General features: G+C 39.7%; 1 protein-coding gene and 1 long non-coding RNA gene across 9 annotated transcripts in view; one reads left to right on the forward strand and one right to left on the reverse strand.

Annotated features, from left to right (window-relative positions):
• Positions 1-2612, forward strand: part of CTNNA3 (catenin alpha 3) — a 442665-nt gene extending 440053 nt beyond the window's left edge. For all 7 annotated transcript variants that reach the window (XM_040702351.2, XM_040702353.2, NM_001199536.2 and 4 more), the window contains one exon: positions 707-2612. In XM_040702351.2, the coding sequence (XP_040558285.1) occupies positions 707-994 (288 nt within the window). In that variant the 3' untranslated portion in view covers positions 995-2612. The remainder of the gene's footprint in view (positions 1-706) is intronic.
• The window catches only part of LOC101748440, a 183336-nt gene that overhangs the window by 17354 nt on the left and 146482 nt on the right, over positions 1-19500 (reverse strand). The window lies entirely within an intron of this gene.

The raw sequence follows: 19500 nt of genomic DNA on the forward strand, positions 1-19500 counted from the left end.
CTATTTCCAGAAATATCTATGGAAAATACTTTACTTAAACACTGGCTTGGCTACATAGCGTGCTGCTGAATACAGTACAGAAATATGCAATGCAGGGGTTTGTTTCACATTCTGCCTCTCAAGGTTCTCATTCCTGGGGAAAAAAAAAAAAAAAAAAAAGAGGAATAAAAAAAGACCACGCGGTCACTGCAGTTCGTGTGCACTAGCCCACGCTTACTAGCTTTAAAAATTCTGGTCGTTGAGACTACATTCTGCAGCTACTACTCCAGCTACTTCACAGTGTCCCTGCAACGCTCGTAAGCACGTGAGAAAGCCTGGAATGTGATTGGGAGCGGCTGGAGAGTTTGCCTAGTGCTGATGCAAAGAAAACATTGGGTAACATTTTTATAGCTCTTCTTTGAGGTGGTTTCGTTACCCGTCAGCAGTAATTGCAGTGATTCCCTGCAGACAAGAATCATGAATTCACGCTTAAAGGCAAGCGACAAACATCTCGGTAAGCCGTTATGCTTCACCAGCACAGATTCCTGTATATCACTTTAATACTGAGCAGTGGAACATTAATATAATGATCAAGCACACTGAGGGAAAACAAAGAAATTACATTTTACTATATTAGTCTTAGGTTTTAACTGTTGATTAATCCTGAGCATATCGTCATTAAAAGCAGACTGCTTTCCTAGACTAATGTTTCTATTTCTTATTACAGTTGGATAGTGTCACCTCACTAATTCAGGCTGCCAAAAATTTAATGAACGCTGTGGTGCAGACAGTGAAGATGTCCTACATTGCATCCACAAAGATTATCAAGATTCAGAGTCCTACTGGCCCACGACATCCCGTTGTGATGTGGAGAATGAAAGCTCCAGAGAAGAAGCCCCTTATTAAAAGAGAGAAGCCGGAAGAAATCTACGCTGCTGTCAGAAAAGGTTCTGCAAAGAAGAGAATCCATCCTGTTCAAGTCATGAGTGAATTCAGAGGCAGAGAAATAGTCTAACCTTCTGTCACTTTTTATGTTCCTCTCTTAATACTCTGATGATTTTACACTTTTCCCCCTACTTATTTAATAACTGTATATTAGCGTTTTGCTTTTCCATCAATTTCTAAGTTCACATTTGCTTCAATTGCTTGAAAAGGACATCGTATTATTTAACTGCAGACAGACGAAAAGTACTCACTTTGTAGCATCCAACTATCATGCCTTTGTACTGGCAGGTTTCAGCAGGGCACTTCTGAGCGATGCGCCACAGCACTGCGTCGCAGCCGGTGAAAAGCAAAATGCAGGGTGCCAAACTGCGCCCCAGGTCCTTCTGCATTTGCTAGTCAGGTGTTCCTTCACCACTCAGACTCAATTGCATGTAATTTAGCACATACGGAATTTTTAAGCACTGTGTTTGTTGGGACAGATACTTAATCGGGATCATCACACTGCGATCGAAACAGCTGGACTGCTTAATGCTAGCTGAGGGTCTGGGCCCTTAGCTTTAATCTAGATTGAAAGATCTGAAGGTCAACCCCCTCCGAGGCCTATCAAAATAGGGGTGGATACGTAAGCTTGAAAATGTTTGATGAAACGGTGTTATAACAACATGCATCTAAGAATGTAATAAAAAAGCAGTGACAGCAACATAGCAATAATAGCTCTTTAAAAGGCTTCAATTAATTAATGGGTGTTCTGCTTTCTAGTGTATTCACAAGCCCTTCTACATCCCACTGATAGACTATTCTAATAACAACAGAAACTTTTCTAATCACAGCGCAAAAGAACAAATATGGAATACATCATTATTCTGATAATCGTGTGATTTTTTAATAGAAGCAAACTTGTCTGGCCCGCCCTGTCTCTCTTTTCCCAGACTTCACCCCTTACTCGTCTTTGCTTTGCAAGTAGATCCTTTTTTGCTACGGCTTTTGTATTCGCTCAGGTGAAAGGGCTCTCGCAAATGCCAGAGCGTCAACCACTCAGGGAGTACAGCAGTACAATTTCTAGGTTGTTGGTTGACGAACCCCAACAAAACCGGTAGTGATCATTCGTTAGAGATTTGACACATCAGGATTCCACTTTCACCAAAATGACATTTTGTCAAACGGAACAAAATTAAGGAAGGGTTTGGGAAAAAAATATACTTATTTTCCCACACAGATCTCCTCCGATATGGTTGCATCAAGATCTTAGTCACATATACATGTTTTCGTCAGTCCCTTAAGAACGCGGAGTGGGAAACAGCTAACAGTTAAGTGCGGCAGGTAAAGGCGACATATAACCAGTTGTTCAATCTACTTTCAGTTGGTCTGCTGACAGACTAATAAAAGCTGAGATAAAGATTTTGTGCGGTATATTGCTCAGAAGAGAATACATTTTTCTTGCATCTTAAAGCCAGTATCTCCAAGTATTATGTCAGGTTCTCGCCGACTCCCTTAGACTACGTAATCCTCCGGCAATGCTGAGGTTCAAAAGGCAACAGTTAGTTAACAAGTTCTGTTTTGTTATGAGTGTTACTCTTAAAGAATCCTCACGTCTGTGGGATACCTTTGATATCAGTCACCTTGACATCTGATGTTTGCAACCAATGCCTTGTTTTCACATTATTAATAAAAAGCATGCACACCGCTGAGGAGGCTTGTCTTTCCGTATCTGGGTTTTGTTTGGATACGGGTCTCCTTACTAGTCTGGCTGTAGCAAATATCCTGGTTAAAAGCCTGCCGGGCTTGCTCATTCCTATAAGCGGGGAGTACCTGCTTGTCTAGCACGCCGTGTGCGTTCTTATTTGCCTGCTTTACATTAGAGCTTTTCCTAGCATTCTTATCGCTAAAGCAGTTTATTGTTTAACGCAGTGTACTTTACTGCAGTACCGGTCACTGTTCTCATAGCCTGGCCATTCTCAATAACCAATTTAATCTCAGCTTCTGATACCATTCCTATCACATGGAACTTCATTACTTCATTAAGGGAGAAATAAAGAAAACAAAATAAAAACCAACCCGCCTCTCAGAAAGAACAAAGAAATCAAAAGCCACAGCTGCTTTCCTAGAAGAGCCGTAAGAATGACAGGTTTGTTATATCTGGACTTCAACTTCTTGGCTGAAGTTCAAACACGGTGAAAGCATAACAAGGTAAAGATTATTCCGAGCTAAGGTGGTAGAGAGAAAAGAAACATGTCCTGGAGTTGTTAACTGTTCGTTGTATTAGCTCATTACCTCCCTCAGCAGACCAGCAAAGCAAGGAACCATTGCTTCTCTGCCACTGTTTATAATATTGACGGGCAATGACCTGCTCGGTACGCTTTACTCAGTTTGTCCCAGTTACTCTGTTATCACCTGGAGTTAGCGAGCCATTTCTGCTAAGTAACACCAGCCCTCTAGTACCTCAGCTCCTCAGAAAAACGGAAAGAACACCTTCCTGCATCTCTGTCCACCCCTAGAGCCTTGCCCTTCTGTAAAAAAAAAAAAAAAAAAAAAAAAAAAAAAAAAAAAAAAAAGTTCTGAAACTACTAATTGTTTTTTGAAGGGAAAGGGGAACCGGGAGACACGAAAACCCACTTCCAGGGTTTGCTGCACGTAGGCCATTAACTTGGAATCACCAGGGAAGCTGTACAGCTGTATCTTGAGCAAAGATGACAAAGCATGGTGACATCACACAGATCTAGTGTTCCAGATGGTTTCAGTAGGATTTGGATCTTTTGAAGGCAGCTTGAGTTACTTTCTCTGAATCTGCAATTGAAGCATTTATGAAAAAATGGGCTTGTTCTGCAGATTTAAGTGAACTCTAAGAAGCTCCATTTTTGAAGAAAACATTTGCAAGTTCTCACCAATAATAGACAGTAAAATTCCATGTGGTCGTACCCATTATTTGTGCTAATACATATCCCTTACATACCGTTCTAGGTTCAACTTGGGTGATTTTTTGCCCATACATTTGTCTCACTAAATAAGTACATAAACAAAAGCCCATTCCTTTCGCTTAGAATGCATTAGCTGCACGCAGATTGTTTGCTGTACGCTGAAAGTGCCGCTGCTGAAATGACAGATAACCACCTTTCAATTAATAAACCGTATTTCACGGGAAGATTTCCTAAAATAAAAAAGAAACAAAATGTATCTAAAGCAGAAATGGCTTAACAGTTACGGAAAACAAACCAGAAAAAAATGCTTCAAAACCCATCCACCGTCAGCAAAAGAAAGAAAAAGAAAAAAGCTGAAGGGCTTATTTTTGACTCCGGCGTACAAGACGTGCTTAAGGTATAAGTCTGCACTGCAAGATATGGACCTAGAAATTTTATTTTTAAGTAGCTTTTTTTTTAGATAGGCGGCGTGCTTTCTACTTCCTGATGTTTAAAATAGCTGCGTTTAAGCAGGCTGGAGGGTAGATATGCCTGGTCACGTAGGATCATGTTTCCTCTGGACTATCCATCTTCTATGAGTTGGGCTATTTTAGAGCTATTGGCTTTGTACTGTAGATCTCAATTATTTTTATACAAGACAGCAAATGATTTAAAAGCAGCCAAAAATAGTCATGCTGTTCATTAGCTGTGGGGCAGACCGTGCCTTCTGGCACTTCACTTCATGGAGGCAGGGGGACGGGACATTAACAGAGTTGGTCCGAACTGCTCCAACTGGCCTGCTGGTAGGCATTTTGTCTGCTTAGTTACAGAGCTCCATACTAGATAGAAACGTGACAGGAAATAATTGTTCCCGCGATCTGAAAACATGGAACCGAGAGAGCACCGTGCCCTGTTTGCCCAACTATTAAGCATGGCTGACGTTAAAGGAGACGGCAAGAAAACTAACTTCTATTTTTAAAGCTTCTCTGGACAAGAAAACCATCTTTTAAAGGAAGGATTTCTCCGAGAAAGCAGAATATTCCTGGAGTTGAGGCCTTACGAGGATCAAAGGAGAATAGCAAAAAGCTACACAGCTGTAACTACATCCTCATAAAACAAGAAGGGAAAAGGGATACCTCACACAGCTTACTGCGTTTTGTCCTTTGCAGGAATGGATGTGCTTGGACTACCGCCTTGTAGTACTACCTACCATCTGACACATCGTCAACACAACCAGCAGCCTCTGTGTGCTCCAGAGGATCCACAGTTCATCTGAAGTTCAAGTATTTTATTATGATTGGGTCCTCTATGGCTCCCCAGGGAGACTTAGCACGTTCATCTGTAAGGTCCGCCAGAGCGAGGAAAGGAATCGCCGAATCCCCCTTCCACAGCTTCCTAGCGTTATTTGCAGGCAGCAACCAAGTAACCCACCTGTCATACTCTTTTCTGATCCACTCTTTGATTTCCATATTTCATATCTTCCTATCATTTTTATATTCGTGCTCCCCCTTCAGCATTGACTTCCCGTCTTATGTCCTGTACTCTCCATCTTCAAGCAAAAAGTCAGTATAAAAAGTTTTCAACACTCTCACCCTGCTTCCCAGGGTCTCCTTTCACCTTATCTTGTTTTCAAAACATTCCCACATCAAGTACAGCAAAAAGAACAAATTAACCCAGGTACGTGGCGAGCTCAGCAGCCAGTCTAGATCAGCACAGCTATTCTGAGTCCAGTGGTAAAATATCCCCTTGGCAGTAGTTACTGCCATCCTTCCTCTACAGCAGCTCTCTAAAAATGTTATCCCTCACCACGGCTGGCTAAGACTGATAAGTCACCTTGAAGTTTGCTTTTGAGTAGGTAGAAAGCATGCCACCAGTAAAGAAATATGCTCCCCGAAAGCAAATATGTCTTCCTCGCCCTTTCCTCCTGGTGCATTTCAAACAACTTGTCTTTATTTAGGCGTGTTGAAGCCAAGAGTAAAATACCACAATACAAAATATTCAAGTTATTAATACAGCAATCCAAAGGGCAAAGAGCTTATTGGTAGTATGAGCTATTGAGTCTTGTGGGTGGTGATGGCCCATCCTTGAGCACTCTATTATCATAATGCCTGAGCTGAAGACTCCGTTCCTTTTCTGCATCATCAAAAGCTGAGGACCAAAGCTGACCGCCGATAACATATGAGCCCAGCGTAAGCAAAATGCACGTACAAATAAACCTGCTCGACACTTAAAATATAAAAGCAGAATAGAACAGGTCAGAAAATATGTGGTACAAGAAATAATACAAAGAAAATTGCTCCCGAGTAAAAAAAGCCCTTGCAATACTGGTTTTCAGAAACATATTCAGCTCCCAAGCAGCCCTATATTTATCTTTTCTCAAAGTGAATTCTGACATCTCAAGCGTGCTAAAATCACATTTTGATTTTTCAAGGTACGAAAGGAGAGAAGGAGAGTCGCTCTTCCTATATTTTTGCTCAAGGTATCCATTGGACGGAACGCCTCCCCCACCAGTAACTTATGCATTAAGAAATAGGTGTCGCTCTAGGAAGAGACTTCAGTGAATTAATTTTCTTTGTTCTACTTTTCAGATGGAACGCTATCTTTTTTTCTTAACAAAAGCACGTTCAGCCTCATCTCAGATGAACAAATGATTTAATTTTTTGTTGTTTTTAAACAAGCCCTTTTTCTGGACAAATCTTACTTCCTTTTCAAGAAACGCTGTGCATTACTACTGCAGCCTCCTTTTCCTTAACTGAGGTTATCATCTCAAAATCACTCTCTGGCACAAAACTGGCAGCTAAGTACTTGAATCTTGTTACTGTGTGTATCGGGCTTAACCAAAACTTGAACGTACGATATGCTACCTAGACAATGGGCACATTGACTACTCGAACCAGGCATTATGCCAAGCCATTTGCTAACATATGGTAGACTTCTCACTTGTTTGCTGGTTTGTTATTTTTGACAGATTTATGTACTTAGTTCATATAGTAATGAAAAACAGAATTACTCACTTCAGATGTTGTATACCCTACAATATGCAAGTGTGGACAAAATACTGAGCGTGCGTAGGGGGAAACGTTGGCTGAAATACTTTAGGTTTAAACATAGTAATGCAGTCATTGGTATAGCCACCGAATTAACACGGACTGTTACTTGGGCACACTACAGTAATGCTTTACCTTATGACCCTTACTGCTAGAATAACCTCATCACATTTCATCACGGTGGGTGTAAGCAGTGACTTACACTATCAAGAATTCTCCTGGAACTGCCGATATTGCAACTAGTATAGCTAAGAACATGCTTAAATGATCTCTTCAGTGGATCCGGTACTCAGATTGTAGGTACGCGCTTTGCAGAAGCAATGCCTTGTACGTTTAGATAACAGTTTCGTTATCGCCAAAATAGGATCGCTTAAAGAAACATTCCTTACCCAAAATCTACATAGATTGTTACAGAAGGTATAAATGTGAAAACACAGTAGCTTCTGCCTGACATTTTATTCTTTGCAAACTCCTGCCTTATTTTACCCTCCAGGAAAGCTCCACTCCTTTTCATATGGAGCGTGTGCATGCCGCAAATGTCATGAAGAAATACAGCAAAAACAAATGCAACAAAGTTACGCGCATCCTCCCCAAACAATTTGCCCCTAATCTGACCGTCCTAACGCTTAGCTGATTTGTGCCGTAGCCTGACGTGCAAGTAACTCTGCCTGCTTTCATCAAACAAGAACTGTTAGAATTTATAGCCAGCGTGACTAGAAGCACAGGAAGGTTCAGCCTCAGCGAGGTACATCACTTCCATATTCAGCTCTGTCTTTCCTTTTGAAGGAATCACACTGACAAAATCAATCAGCTGCAGCTCGTGGCAAAAGTATAGCAAATGCATCAAGCCATTTGGAAAGTAAATTGGAGCCTAAAATCTTGATTCAAAATTGAGCACAGAATACATCTACCCACAGACCTCCAGAAAACCGAACAGGGTACTTGCATTTGGTAAAGTAAAACAAACAAGAAAAAAGCACTTCAACTTTTGGGCTAACAACGATCTATATTTTCACCAAACTCTTTGTCTAGTTGCAAGAAGAAGCCAAGATAATTTCAAGTGAGTGAGACCGCTTTGTCCTGCCCCCTAAACCCACACGTCTTAGTTTCCTCACAGAATAACATGTTCTCGGGGTTGGTCAAAGGAATGTAGCACGTACAAATATACTAATATTTCTAACACTTCAGCAAGCGTATCCACCTGAGAAATCTCGCCGGGAACAGTTATTGTAAATTAAACCCATTTTCTCAGCTAAAAAACAGTACTCACTGTGTAGACAACCCTATAATTTAAGTGAAATTCAGGACTCAAAACTGCAGAACTATTGTGTATTCACCCCTCTTGACCCAGCCTCTACTGTATTCTATTTTGCCGAGGCTATTTTTTAGCTTGTATGTAAAGACGCTGCCTGCTACTGGGTATTACTAGATAGAGGTTGCACAAGATAATGGATTCAATTGTGACCTAAACTAAGGTTTCACTTTTGAAAATGTGGACATAAACCAGACTACGTTACAATATCCTGGAGACAGGTGTCTAACAAACCCAAGCTTTAAGCTAACAGCCTCAGCTTCCCCTGAAGTACTTCCAGTAATGCTAACAGATTCCTCAGCCAGGCCCACTGTCACAGTCACTGCTTTGTTCACGACAGTGTCTTATGTTTTACTGCTGGTCACGCTGCCTCCTCTGAGGTGCTTCCTTTCTCTGGAGAGGAACATCTTTTTCCCTCTTGTCCACACAATCCTACCCTGCTCACATCCTCCTGCTTTTCTAACCTGGTAGACAGCGATGGATATAAAACCACGTTGCTCTCCACAGCCACCACGTCACCTCCTCCCACCCCAAATTATTATTTTTCTCTTACTGACTGTAATTGCCTACTGTAACGCTCAAGGATTCTAACGTCAGAAAGGAAATAAAAGACAGACTAATAGTAAAATACTAAACAATTAACGCAGCACGCACAGAAGAGGCTTCAAAAAACTCAAAACCTTAGACTGCACACAGCACAGCTTATGCTTGTAAAGTCAACACACTTAGCGCAGCACCTAGAGGCTTTTCCCTTTCATTTCACCAAAGCCAGTGTGATTTCTCAACAACAGTACTATCTCCTGCTTTAGAAAAAGGTTACTGTCCGTTTTTAAAACTCCCATCTTTAAGCTTGCTTGATCTATAAACAGATGGAAAACCATATGTCATAAAACAAAATTAGAATTTCAGAGGGGGAAAAAAAAAAAAAAAGGGAGGAGGGGTGTGTTTCTACTTTACATTCTACATTAGGCTCCTGAAGTCATTGCACTGCAATTCTTTGTTGCATAAGCTTGTTATTGAGCACCCCAAAGTAACTCCATCTCCCAGGAACAGAATAATTAAATGGGAATTGGACAACTGCAGACAATTCATTGCCGGAAACTAAAATACAGACCATAATGAGGATTCATACTAAAGGCATGGCAACAAAACAAAGCCTGTTTTTCTATACTCTGTTTTATAGCTGAAACAATTTTGTTTCACATTTTCCAGGGCCATCCAAGCAACAGATCACAGCTGGCTTCCTAAGCAGTACGGTAGGACTGCGTTAGTCAAACAGAGAAACCGATGAGGAACAGCTAGATTGAAAGTATATGACATCAGTAAAAGCTCCTGCAAACATTTCAGTTACCACGTTCCGGTAGTGATGAAATTAGTTCAGCGTGAATTTCTACTACATACAGACAAGAAGAAGTTTTTAGGATAAGTCTTAAGAATTTATCTGCGTTGACTATATGATCTTCCAGAATTTGGTTATATTTTATCGAAGAAAACTGAAACATGTGAAGACTCAGATAAATTGATTATTAAACCCACGTGAACATTCTTCTTTCAATTATTGGCCATACTGAGAGTGTATTTTTGTAATAGAATTGGATGTAATGAAATTTGTAAAATGAGGAACCGAAATTAATGTAAAGAATTGATTTTCCTTTCAAAAATGCATTTTCTCTTGACATTGTTCATATTTTCCCCACTGTCTCTAGTGGATCTCTAAGTGCCAATTCAGATGGCACCTGGCATCAGCAAAGAAATTGATTTCTATGCTAGTGAGGCAGTAGTAGCAAAACTGCCATTTTTATTCGTCCTGTTCTATGTAATACAGTTGGAAGAAGATGACATTTGAATGTGTGGTCACAAGTTATGTTCTCAGGTGTTGGTACTGCGGACCATCCTGTTTAATATCTTTACGGACCTAGATGAGGGCACCAAGTACCCCCTTAGTAAGTTTGCAGATGACTCCAAACTGGAAGTCTCTGTTACCAAACTTTGCTTATAGATTTATTACAAGGTACCACGTTATGAAGCAGTCCAAGTACAAAACATGTTAAACCATATGGAAAATCCACTGCAGCTATATGAAGAATAACTGGGCCTATGGCAGACTTTATGCATAATTTTTACTATACGCTCATTTTAGACATTTCACTCTGTAGTAAGGCTTTGCGCTCAAGCGCTTTATTTTATGTTCAGAACAAAATAGGTAATTTGAGAATCTTTTCTCAGTTTCTCACGTTTGACTGAAGGAAAGTTATTGGGCCTGAGTAGCATTATGAAGTAACACTAATGATACAGTAATAAAATGAATGCAATTAACTTCTGTAAAGCAATTCAAATGAAATGTTTTCCGTAAATGTTGAAACTATAGTAGTAGTGAACAAGGCATGCACGGTCTTCTGCAGCACAAAGTGCAGGAATAAGTACACGATTTATTTAAGGTAATCAACAAATGCCCGTGACCGCACATTACCTGGCAATGGCTGTGAGCGTAACAAGCTGCACTGTCATCATAAGCTCTCTAGGCCAGGCAACACTTTACAGAACCATGGAGACACCAGGACTACGCCTGAACACAGAGAGCACACAGCAACCCTAAAAGCATTCACACTGTTCTAATTTCAGGCATTTAAATTAGCGGACCATGCAAACTAACCAGGTCTCCACTTGAGATTTAAACTCCTCCTGTGAGCAATTCAGAGCACCTGCAACAGTGGCACACTTTGAATCGTCTTGGAGCAGTGCTCCTACATCTTTCTCCTGATTACAGCTGGCCTAGCTAGCAGAGATACCAAACCGGGAAGGTCCGTTCTCCTCGTGTCCAGCACACACGCTGCTGGGAAGAGAACTGCTGCTGATTGACAAGCTCGGCCTCTATCTTGCCCTAGTGTTGTCCTTGGCTGCATCTGGTACCCTGCCTGCAACGGGATACAGCTGGAAAAACGGTGCAGAAGACCGTGCTACGCTTGATCTGAATGCAAGCTGGTCTAAAGCCGCTTTGGCTGAGTGTGAAGCAAAAACTGATCATAGAAAACTGAAAAATCTGTTAATAGAACTAGTGCACCTTAGATACTTGAAAGAATGCCCCTGACGCTTCAAACCTATTCATTTACTCAAACTCTAAAGAGAAGGAAGTCACTACTGAATAGAATTCAAGATTACTGCCACAGAAAAAATATTTTCTGAAAGTTAGGGGAAAAGAAGTCCCTTGTTTTTCATTAGCAGCTATGTTCCAAAAAAGATGCTTGCACTGAAAACAACAAAAAAGTCAGCTGAAAGTTCTCCGGAGAGTGCTCTGCTATTCAGTTATACACAGACATTTAAGTACCGGAACAGAAATCCCAGAGATCAGAACAGCAGTCAGACCTACATTTATCTAAGAGGGAAGGAAAGGGGGAAAGGAATGGTCCAACTTCAGTGTCTTCCTCTCTTAGACCGACCTTGGGGTGATTCAGGAGCTGTTTTTCCTTTATGATCGAAACATCAGTAAAAAGCTGCATCACCTACAGAGTCAATAAGCAGAGGAGCTGAATGGCACTGTATGGACCGTACAAGGTAGATAATGCTTCATCTGCAGGGGCAATATTTGTCACTGGCCTTTGTCTGTACGGTGCTGCTGCGTTTTTTAATTAAGTGTGACAGAGCCATTTTCTTTTCCCAATCACTCCCCCGAACTGCAATGAGCTTCTGCCTGGGTTGTCTCCATTTGTACAGCTATTACGCCACACTGTCTGTACTGCTCTCTTGTCCATTTTAATGTATTAAGCCATCTGCCAAAAACAGAACACGAATAATAATCCATATCTAATATGAGCGTAGTGCTCTCCCGTGCCATTTCCACTCATTTGATTAGCTTTCCTTCCACTTCTGTTCAGGACAGTAAAAAAGGCTACTTACACATTCCTACTTTCTGCCAATACAAACACATCACAACATTCTGTCTAACCTAGGCATAGCCTTTTTTATTTACTTTATCTAGGTAAGACAGGTGAAAGGCTGCGTCACCTACTGAGAAGCAAATTGGGACATAATTTTCTTAATGTTACAAGTAGCTGTATACCTTCTGCTGGAGGTACAGGGCTCCCGTACTGAGCACACTTGGCAAGCTCACCTTCCAGGGCCTGACTATTGTCTAAACTACAGGAGAAGCTGAATGATGATCACCAGGAGAAATACAGCGCGTGACTGAGCCAGTTTACAGTACAGTTACGGAGAGGAATCCAGGAAAGACTCTTCCATGCAAACATCACCAGCCATCCATTATTTTAACCTGTTTTATTAAACAATCCCTAATCTGCCTATACAGGTTCAGGACCTACAGAAGTACTAATAGCACCTCTAAGAAAATGCTAGAGATGACGCTTCTTCTGAGCAGAAATTCCAGTCCAAGGGACTGGGTACTTTTGCCAGGAAGACTTTGTAAGCTGTTGTCTTCGAATTCCTTAGAAGTGAAGACAGTTGTTGATGAACTACAGTAATTACACACCTTTAGCCATTTCCTCCATTTTCAGCTTTTCCTAAACCATCTGTGCATTTAATATCCAGGATTGGTATCTGATGTGATTTTAATTTTACTATCTCAAATATCTTGGACATTTCTTTGCTCTTACTTAAAGATTCACATGCCTTGCTGAAAAATCCGATTCCTCTTTATACTGCGGTCCTCCTGACAGTGCAAAGAGAATAAATTACACCTTCATTCATGGAAAAACCCTTTGGACACTCAGAGCACTTTATCTTAGTATGAATAAGAACCTGTAAAGACATTTCTGATATATATTCTACTGAAACTCTGCTTTATGCTGTCCTAAATCCTTGGACACATTTTCGCATTCTCCGCTCCTTGTATGTCAGGACAGTCTAGCATGAATATGAGACATGCATAGGCTTCTTCATAGTACAGAAAACTTAATTTTCTGCTTCAGAAAACAGAACTGCTGGTTCAAAAGGTCATTCAAACGCTCATCTCCTCTGTAGGGAGAGAATACACAAAGATAGTCCTGTAAAGAAACAGTCTCATATAGATTGGAATTTTTGGTGATATGTATAAAAAGACGGAGAAAATACAAAAGCTAGATATGTAACGCTGTAGAAGGACTAGTGTTGCTGGGTGGGGTTTTTTTTGTGTGTGCTCTTGTTTGTTTGTTTTTGTTTTCTAAATACTTATGTATTTACTCTGTCCTGCCTTGATGCAGTAGTTGCAGCTGAGAATCCTTTTCGGAAACTGCAAGATTGATTGCGAGAAATATTTAATATGCCTAGTTAGATGTTGAAGTGAAAGGCACCGTCTTCCATTATCAACAGCCTAAGCTGCTTAGTGTCCAGACTAAGAATTTAATAAAATCACATTATTTCATGAGAATTCTACACACACAGTATTAGCTATTATTCTGGCTTCCTAATGAAAGATCCCAATTAAACATTTTGCTCATATTAAAACTATTGCTTAACTGTTCAGAAATCAAGTTACGTTAACACTACCATTAGCTTCTGTAAATTGGCACAAACACCATCAACAGATGAAGCATCCTTTAAATTAAATGCTTGTTTTTGTTTCCCCCTACCAATGCACAGGAAATAGGTACATCCATTTTAAAAGACAGTAAATATTTCTTTTACCACCACAGGAGGGATTCATTGTAATGCAGGGTACGTACTGTAGTTATTTTTAAGCAAGTGCACGTGAAAGCAATTACATGGAACATGTAAATGCTTATTATACTGAGGGTTGTTTTGTGCCTTTTGTTGTTGTTTCTTATTCTTTTTTATTATTATTGTTTTTAAATCTTGAATGACCTCCTCAAAGAGAAGACTAAAGTTTATTCTTAAAACTGGTTGCTTGAGACTTTTTCCTGCAGGGAGACCATAACACTTACTTTAACGCTCTCTTCCAGGTTTATATAACATTGAGACACTGTGTAAGAGTCAAAGGCTAATTTGCAAGGAGGCAGGTATGATTACAACCAGGTTTTCAAAGGTTCTGGACCCACCAAGCTTTATAAAAGAACATCAGTGGGTTTGGTTTTGAGTTTGTTTTTAAGTTGAAATGAAACACTGAACAAATAAATATGTATTACGCAAACAGAGATACTTTAAGTAATACTAGCACACCGTAATGAACAACAAAGATTTAAATCAAAAGCAAATAAGGGTCCAAATAATACATCAATAGGTTAGCCTCAATTTTGGTTGAATTAAATCAATTAGATCAAACTAATCAAATGCTAAGACTAATCAATCTTTATAATGGTGATAATAAGCTCCTATAGGTATAGGAGATTTAACTCCTATAGGGTTATAAATCCAACTGTTGTTTTTCATTTGTGCTGGTCATAACTCATCGTAGAGAATTACTAAGTATCTTAAAGGTGAAAGAAAAACATAACTCACAGCGTCAAATGCAGTTGCTCTGATGCAACTAATTCCCTTCCCTAGAGCGTGCTTCCCTAGAGCGTGTGAAAAAGATATTAAAAGAGTTGAGTCCTGTATAGTGCTATTCTGGAGACAGGGAACTCAGTGCACTGAAATTTATGCAGGATATATTTACCACCGTAAATTAAAATTTAAATAAACAGTTTGCACATTTTTTTTTTCCCCCCATCCTCAAGATACCAATATTGAAAGGTGAAAGCCTTTAAAACAACAAAACAACACCTGGAGCATCAGACAAAACTTGTGTGCTTGATCTTTAGTGTCCAACTCGCCTAGTTTTATGTTTTTTCTTGCCTTCTTTATGTATAAATAAAAAAATATTTAAAAATAAAAGAATTTTAGTTACTCGTATATACTAACTCTATTATATATTTTATATGCAGCTCAAGACACACTCAGCATGGCCCAGGCAAGCCAAAAAAGTAGACGCTCAGGTCCAAAAGCAGCAAAACCACAGTTTCCTTCCACTGAGTAGAGCGTGTCAGAACGATAAATTTGAATGTTCTTGTCAAAAGTTGGTCACTTAAGGATGGCACTTACAGCTAAATCTACAAACAAATACGAACAACTTATAATCAAGATAGTTTACATTAACCTACTCTAGAAAGGGACAATAATTCAAAACAATCCATCGCTGGAACTGCTTTCTGCAGCAATAAAACTGCACAATAAAAAAAAAGACAATGGCAGAAACAGTAATCAAAGGGATCATAAAGAATCACATACAGCTAGGATTTTGTAGGAACAAAGGGTCATTTACTGGGTGAGCTGATGTATTTGCCATCTGCCTTCTGGAGCCTTGCTATTTCCTAAAAAGCAGGTTCCAGTTTGCACATCTTTTTATTTCAGTTTTTGTCACCACCACAGAACAGCCTTTTCGAAAACACTGGTCTTTCACACAGCATTATGAAGAACCAAAAACTATTATATTGTGGTCATTGTCTACTAAGGACGTATAACAAATAGATTTTGTTAAGCTAGACACCATCATTAGCTTGTTTTTCTTAACACGCTTGCTGACCACTGCTAGAAAGCATTGACAAGTAGCGTTAGCAATATCGCTTCAACTCACATCTTGACCAAGTTTCCTAGCAGGGACTAGAAGACTTGATTAATTTAGGTCTCCAAATGTTTCCCTTAACCCCGGCTTTTTCCATTCTCCTTTCTGTCTATAGCCTTGCTCTTCTCCTTCCTTAAGAGAGATCAGTGAGGAGGAAGACAATATAGCAATGCGAATCATCATCCAAACACATATCGCGAAACAATTCTGGTTCATTTGATATCTCTTACCACGTTGACTGTCGATTACACAAAATACAACAACATACACTGTTTTTTTTTGGCGGACTACAGCACACCAAGGCTACTAGAAGAGAGCTGGATTATGAAGCTTAGCCATTGGTGCCATTCTGTCTTAGCTCAGTGTTCTCTCAACAGATTAGTGACTGTCCTTAAAAAACATTAATAAAAAATACACATATAAACACAAACCTTTTCCTTCTAGTTGTTCTATATCAAGTTTTCCCTCCAGCTATCCTAATTTCACTGCTGTTTTTATCAAAGCCACATAATGTATTTCTAAAATAGGAAATTATTTGTATTTTTCATATCTGGATCACATCATCAGACAGATCTTTCTACAAAATATACCAAAAGACATTCAGACCATATGGGAGCCTTCCAGCAAACTGGTTGTGTACAAGCACTTCTCTAATAGTAAAGCCTCCTATTTTATTTTGCTGGCCTGCAACATCAGAGGGGGATGTTGATGGTATGGCAGTGGAGGTGGAACCTTCCTGCCAATATTCTGTTACATTTTGTTGTCATGTGACAGATGGCAGCAGAGAGACATTCTGACAAAACAATGACTGACGCCGAAGCGCATGTGAAGCAAAGGTGTGGAACTGAGTTCCTCCACATGGAAAAAATGGCACCCATTGACAATGCTTGCTAAGTATCTATGGAGACCAAACATAGGGTGGGGCGAGTGGTGCATTTCAGCAGTGGCAATGGCAATATAAAAGAGAAGTCATGTTCTGGAAAGCCATGCACGACTGTCACACTACAAAACGAAGAGCATCTCAACCAGCTCATCTGCACAAATCAGCAAACAGTAGCGACTATGTTGAGAAGTTGCATTTTGGAGCCGAGACTTTGTTCTATCATGCACTGGTATTGCGCTCAATCGGCTCATTGTCGTTTTGATGGAAATAAATAGGAGGAATTTCAGAGCAAGCTACATACATCTGCCAGCTTCCACATGTCAATTGTTCTAAGTAATGTTACTTAGGTCTCCTTGTCACGCAAAATTAGTGTAAGCAAACAGTACTATGAGTATATGTAATATCACCTGTCATACCTCCAAACTTGGGGAAAAAAAAAGAAAAGAAAGACAGCCAGTACATTGTTTTTCTTCTTCATTAAGTATACCCTCACTGCAAGAACTGGTTTCCTTATTTCCTAAGTAAATATGTAGCATCTAATTCCATACAATTCTTTTCCAGCCAATTTAAAATTTTCTAGGTATGTTACTGTTGAAGGATAAGGCCAAAAATGTCTTTCAAAAGTTAATGCAGATTTCAGAACAGCTTCTAAGAACATGTTGATATTTCTAATTAACTGTGTACTGTAATTCCCAAGTCCCTAGTGAAGCAATAACGCAAGATACAATCAAAGTGTGACTAGAACAGGGGAGAGAAACCATATTAGAAATGTTCTTTTCTGAAATTCAATGGAAGAAGAGCAGATTAGATCCCTGTTGAGGCAGGGATTCAACATGTTAGCTTGCACAAGTCAAGACGTGAGAGAACATAACTGCTTCAAAGATCAGGACTTAGGCAATAAGACACTTGACACGCACGGGCTGAAGCTGTGCTTCAGTGCAGGATTAATCTTAGTTTCTCAGTTTCTGCAGCAAACCTCTTTCCAATCCACCCTGAAAACTGCCCATGGGGATCAGGCCAGAGCTTGGGATGGGATTATACCAGTTAATTCATAACTTCAGGCAGCAGCATTAACTGTGAATAGTTAAATTTATGCTATCATTGCTGTTTCTGACTAGTTTGTGCATTCATTCTGATGTCTTAGTTTGAGATATTACTGTATAACTGAGTCTTACGTTCAAGTTCTGCAGGAGGCTGATATTAAATGGTTTAAGCTATGCTGGCCAGCACAAAGCACTGAGATCAGGGCTCTGAGATTCATAGGCCAGGCTGGATGTGGCTCTGGGCAGCCTGGTCTAGTGGTTGGCGACCCTGCACATAGCAGGAGGGTTGAAACTCGATGATCGTTGTGGTCCTTTTCAACCCAGGCCATTCTGTGTTATGATATGTAGCCATACTTACCGGGATAGTAGTTTCACAAGACATAAAGCAAACCAAATAGATTTTCTAAAACTACAACAAAAATAACCAATAAGCAATTACTAATTTTTTAAATCACTCTTTATAAATGTGTTTCAGCACCCAAAACTGAACAGAACAATATACTTCATGAGATGCTCCCCCCCCTTAAATAAGCAAACCACCAGTTACCAGCTGTAACTCATTCACTTAGCTTACTCTCTAAACAACTCTATTTTCATCAGTTTCACCAGACAATATGACCTGGGAGTGGTCTTATAGAAATTAAGAGTTAGGAGTTACACTGCAAGTTCTTATCTTATAGGAGCTGGTCACATATGTAAGGAAATATGGACATTTTGGAAGTGGATTAAGTTCGTATCATGGACAATGATGAAGACAGGACTCTGAATCAGAAATGAAACTGAATTATCCAGAAATACTTGTTTGTTTGTTTGTTTTCCTTTGAATAGAATGATCAAGTTGCAGCTGTAAACATCCTACAAACTGAGAGAGACAAACCAATCTCTTTTGAAAGAAATGATCACAGACAAAAGCTGCTACTCCAAACATCAGTTGTCACATTTAAAAAAAAAAAAAACTGAAACGTTTTTCAGTCACAATTAATGCCTATTGTTTCTTGTAATAATGCAGAAAACCTCTAATGTTATTCTTCCTTTAGCACCACATCTCCTCTCTTGCTGTTCTGACAAGAGAAGTCTCTAAAAAGGACAAATTAAGGCAAAGGAGCAGTAGAAAGGAGCGTGGGAGCAAAATATTTTTAATAAAAAGGTAAAGAACTTACGGTCTATGCTGTCAAAATCTATTTTTCTTCTGTTGGGAACTTTAGGCTGTCAAATCCAGTAAAAAAAAAAAATTAGCAGCCCATTTCTGGAAATGTATGTTTGTAAACAGCAACAAAAGGAAATAAGTATTACTATTCATTTTTTAAACTGCACAATAGACCTGCAAGTATTAACACGGCACTGAGGAACCCTAAGTCTGAAGGTTAAGCAGATAAATCACACCACTATATAACCCTCTACATAGAGCGTAGGCAGAATGGATGTCCAGAGAGCACAAGATTTCCTTTTACAAAGACAGTTCTTGAAACTACTGGGAGAGGTTACCATCAGAACTGGACAAGGCATTATAAATCTATGAACCTAAGGCCTAGAAATGAAAGTAATAAAACCCACTAATACAGGCACATGAAGGTACTGAAAGATTACTTTAAAACAGTAGAAGTCAAAAGGAAAATCCTGCATTACACTCAACCCCAGTGAGCAAATAAAGCTCTAGTTCAGACAGAAGCTGAGATAAATGTGCGATGTTTACTGCCTGTTTAAAGACCAAACACATAACATGGGAACAAGCTTAGAAAGCTGTGCATCATGGTGAAGTAAAAAAAAAAAAATTCTGCAACCGATGGCTCTTGCATAGATGCTCCCACAGTGTGATGTATACACAAACAAGATCTTGAGAGAGAATTTATGAAAACAATCAGAGTGATGGTGGGATGCCTCCAAGTGCAGCCTTTGGCTGACTGAAGG

The sequence above is a fragment of the Gallus gallus genome, chromosome 6, assembly GCF_016699485.2.
Source record: "Gallus gallus isolate bGalGal1 chromosome 6, bGalGal1.mat.broiler.GRCg7b, whole genome shotgun sequence".
Classification (NCBI taxonomy): Eukaryota; Metazoa; Chordata; class Aves; order Galliformes; family Phasianidae; genus Gallus; species Gallus gallus.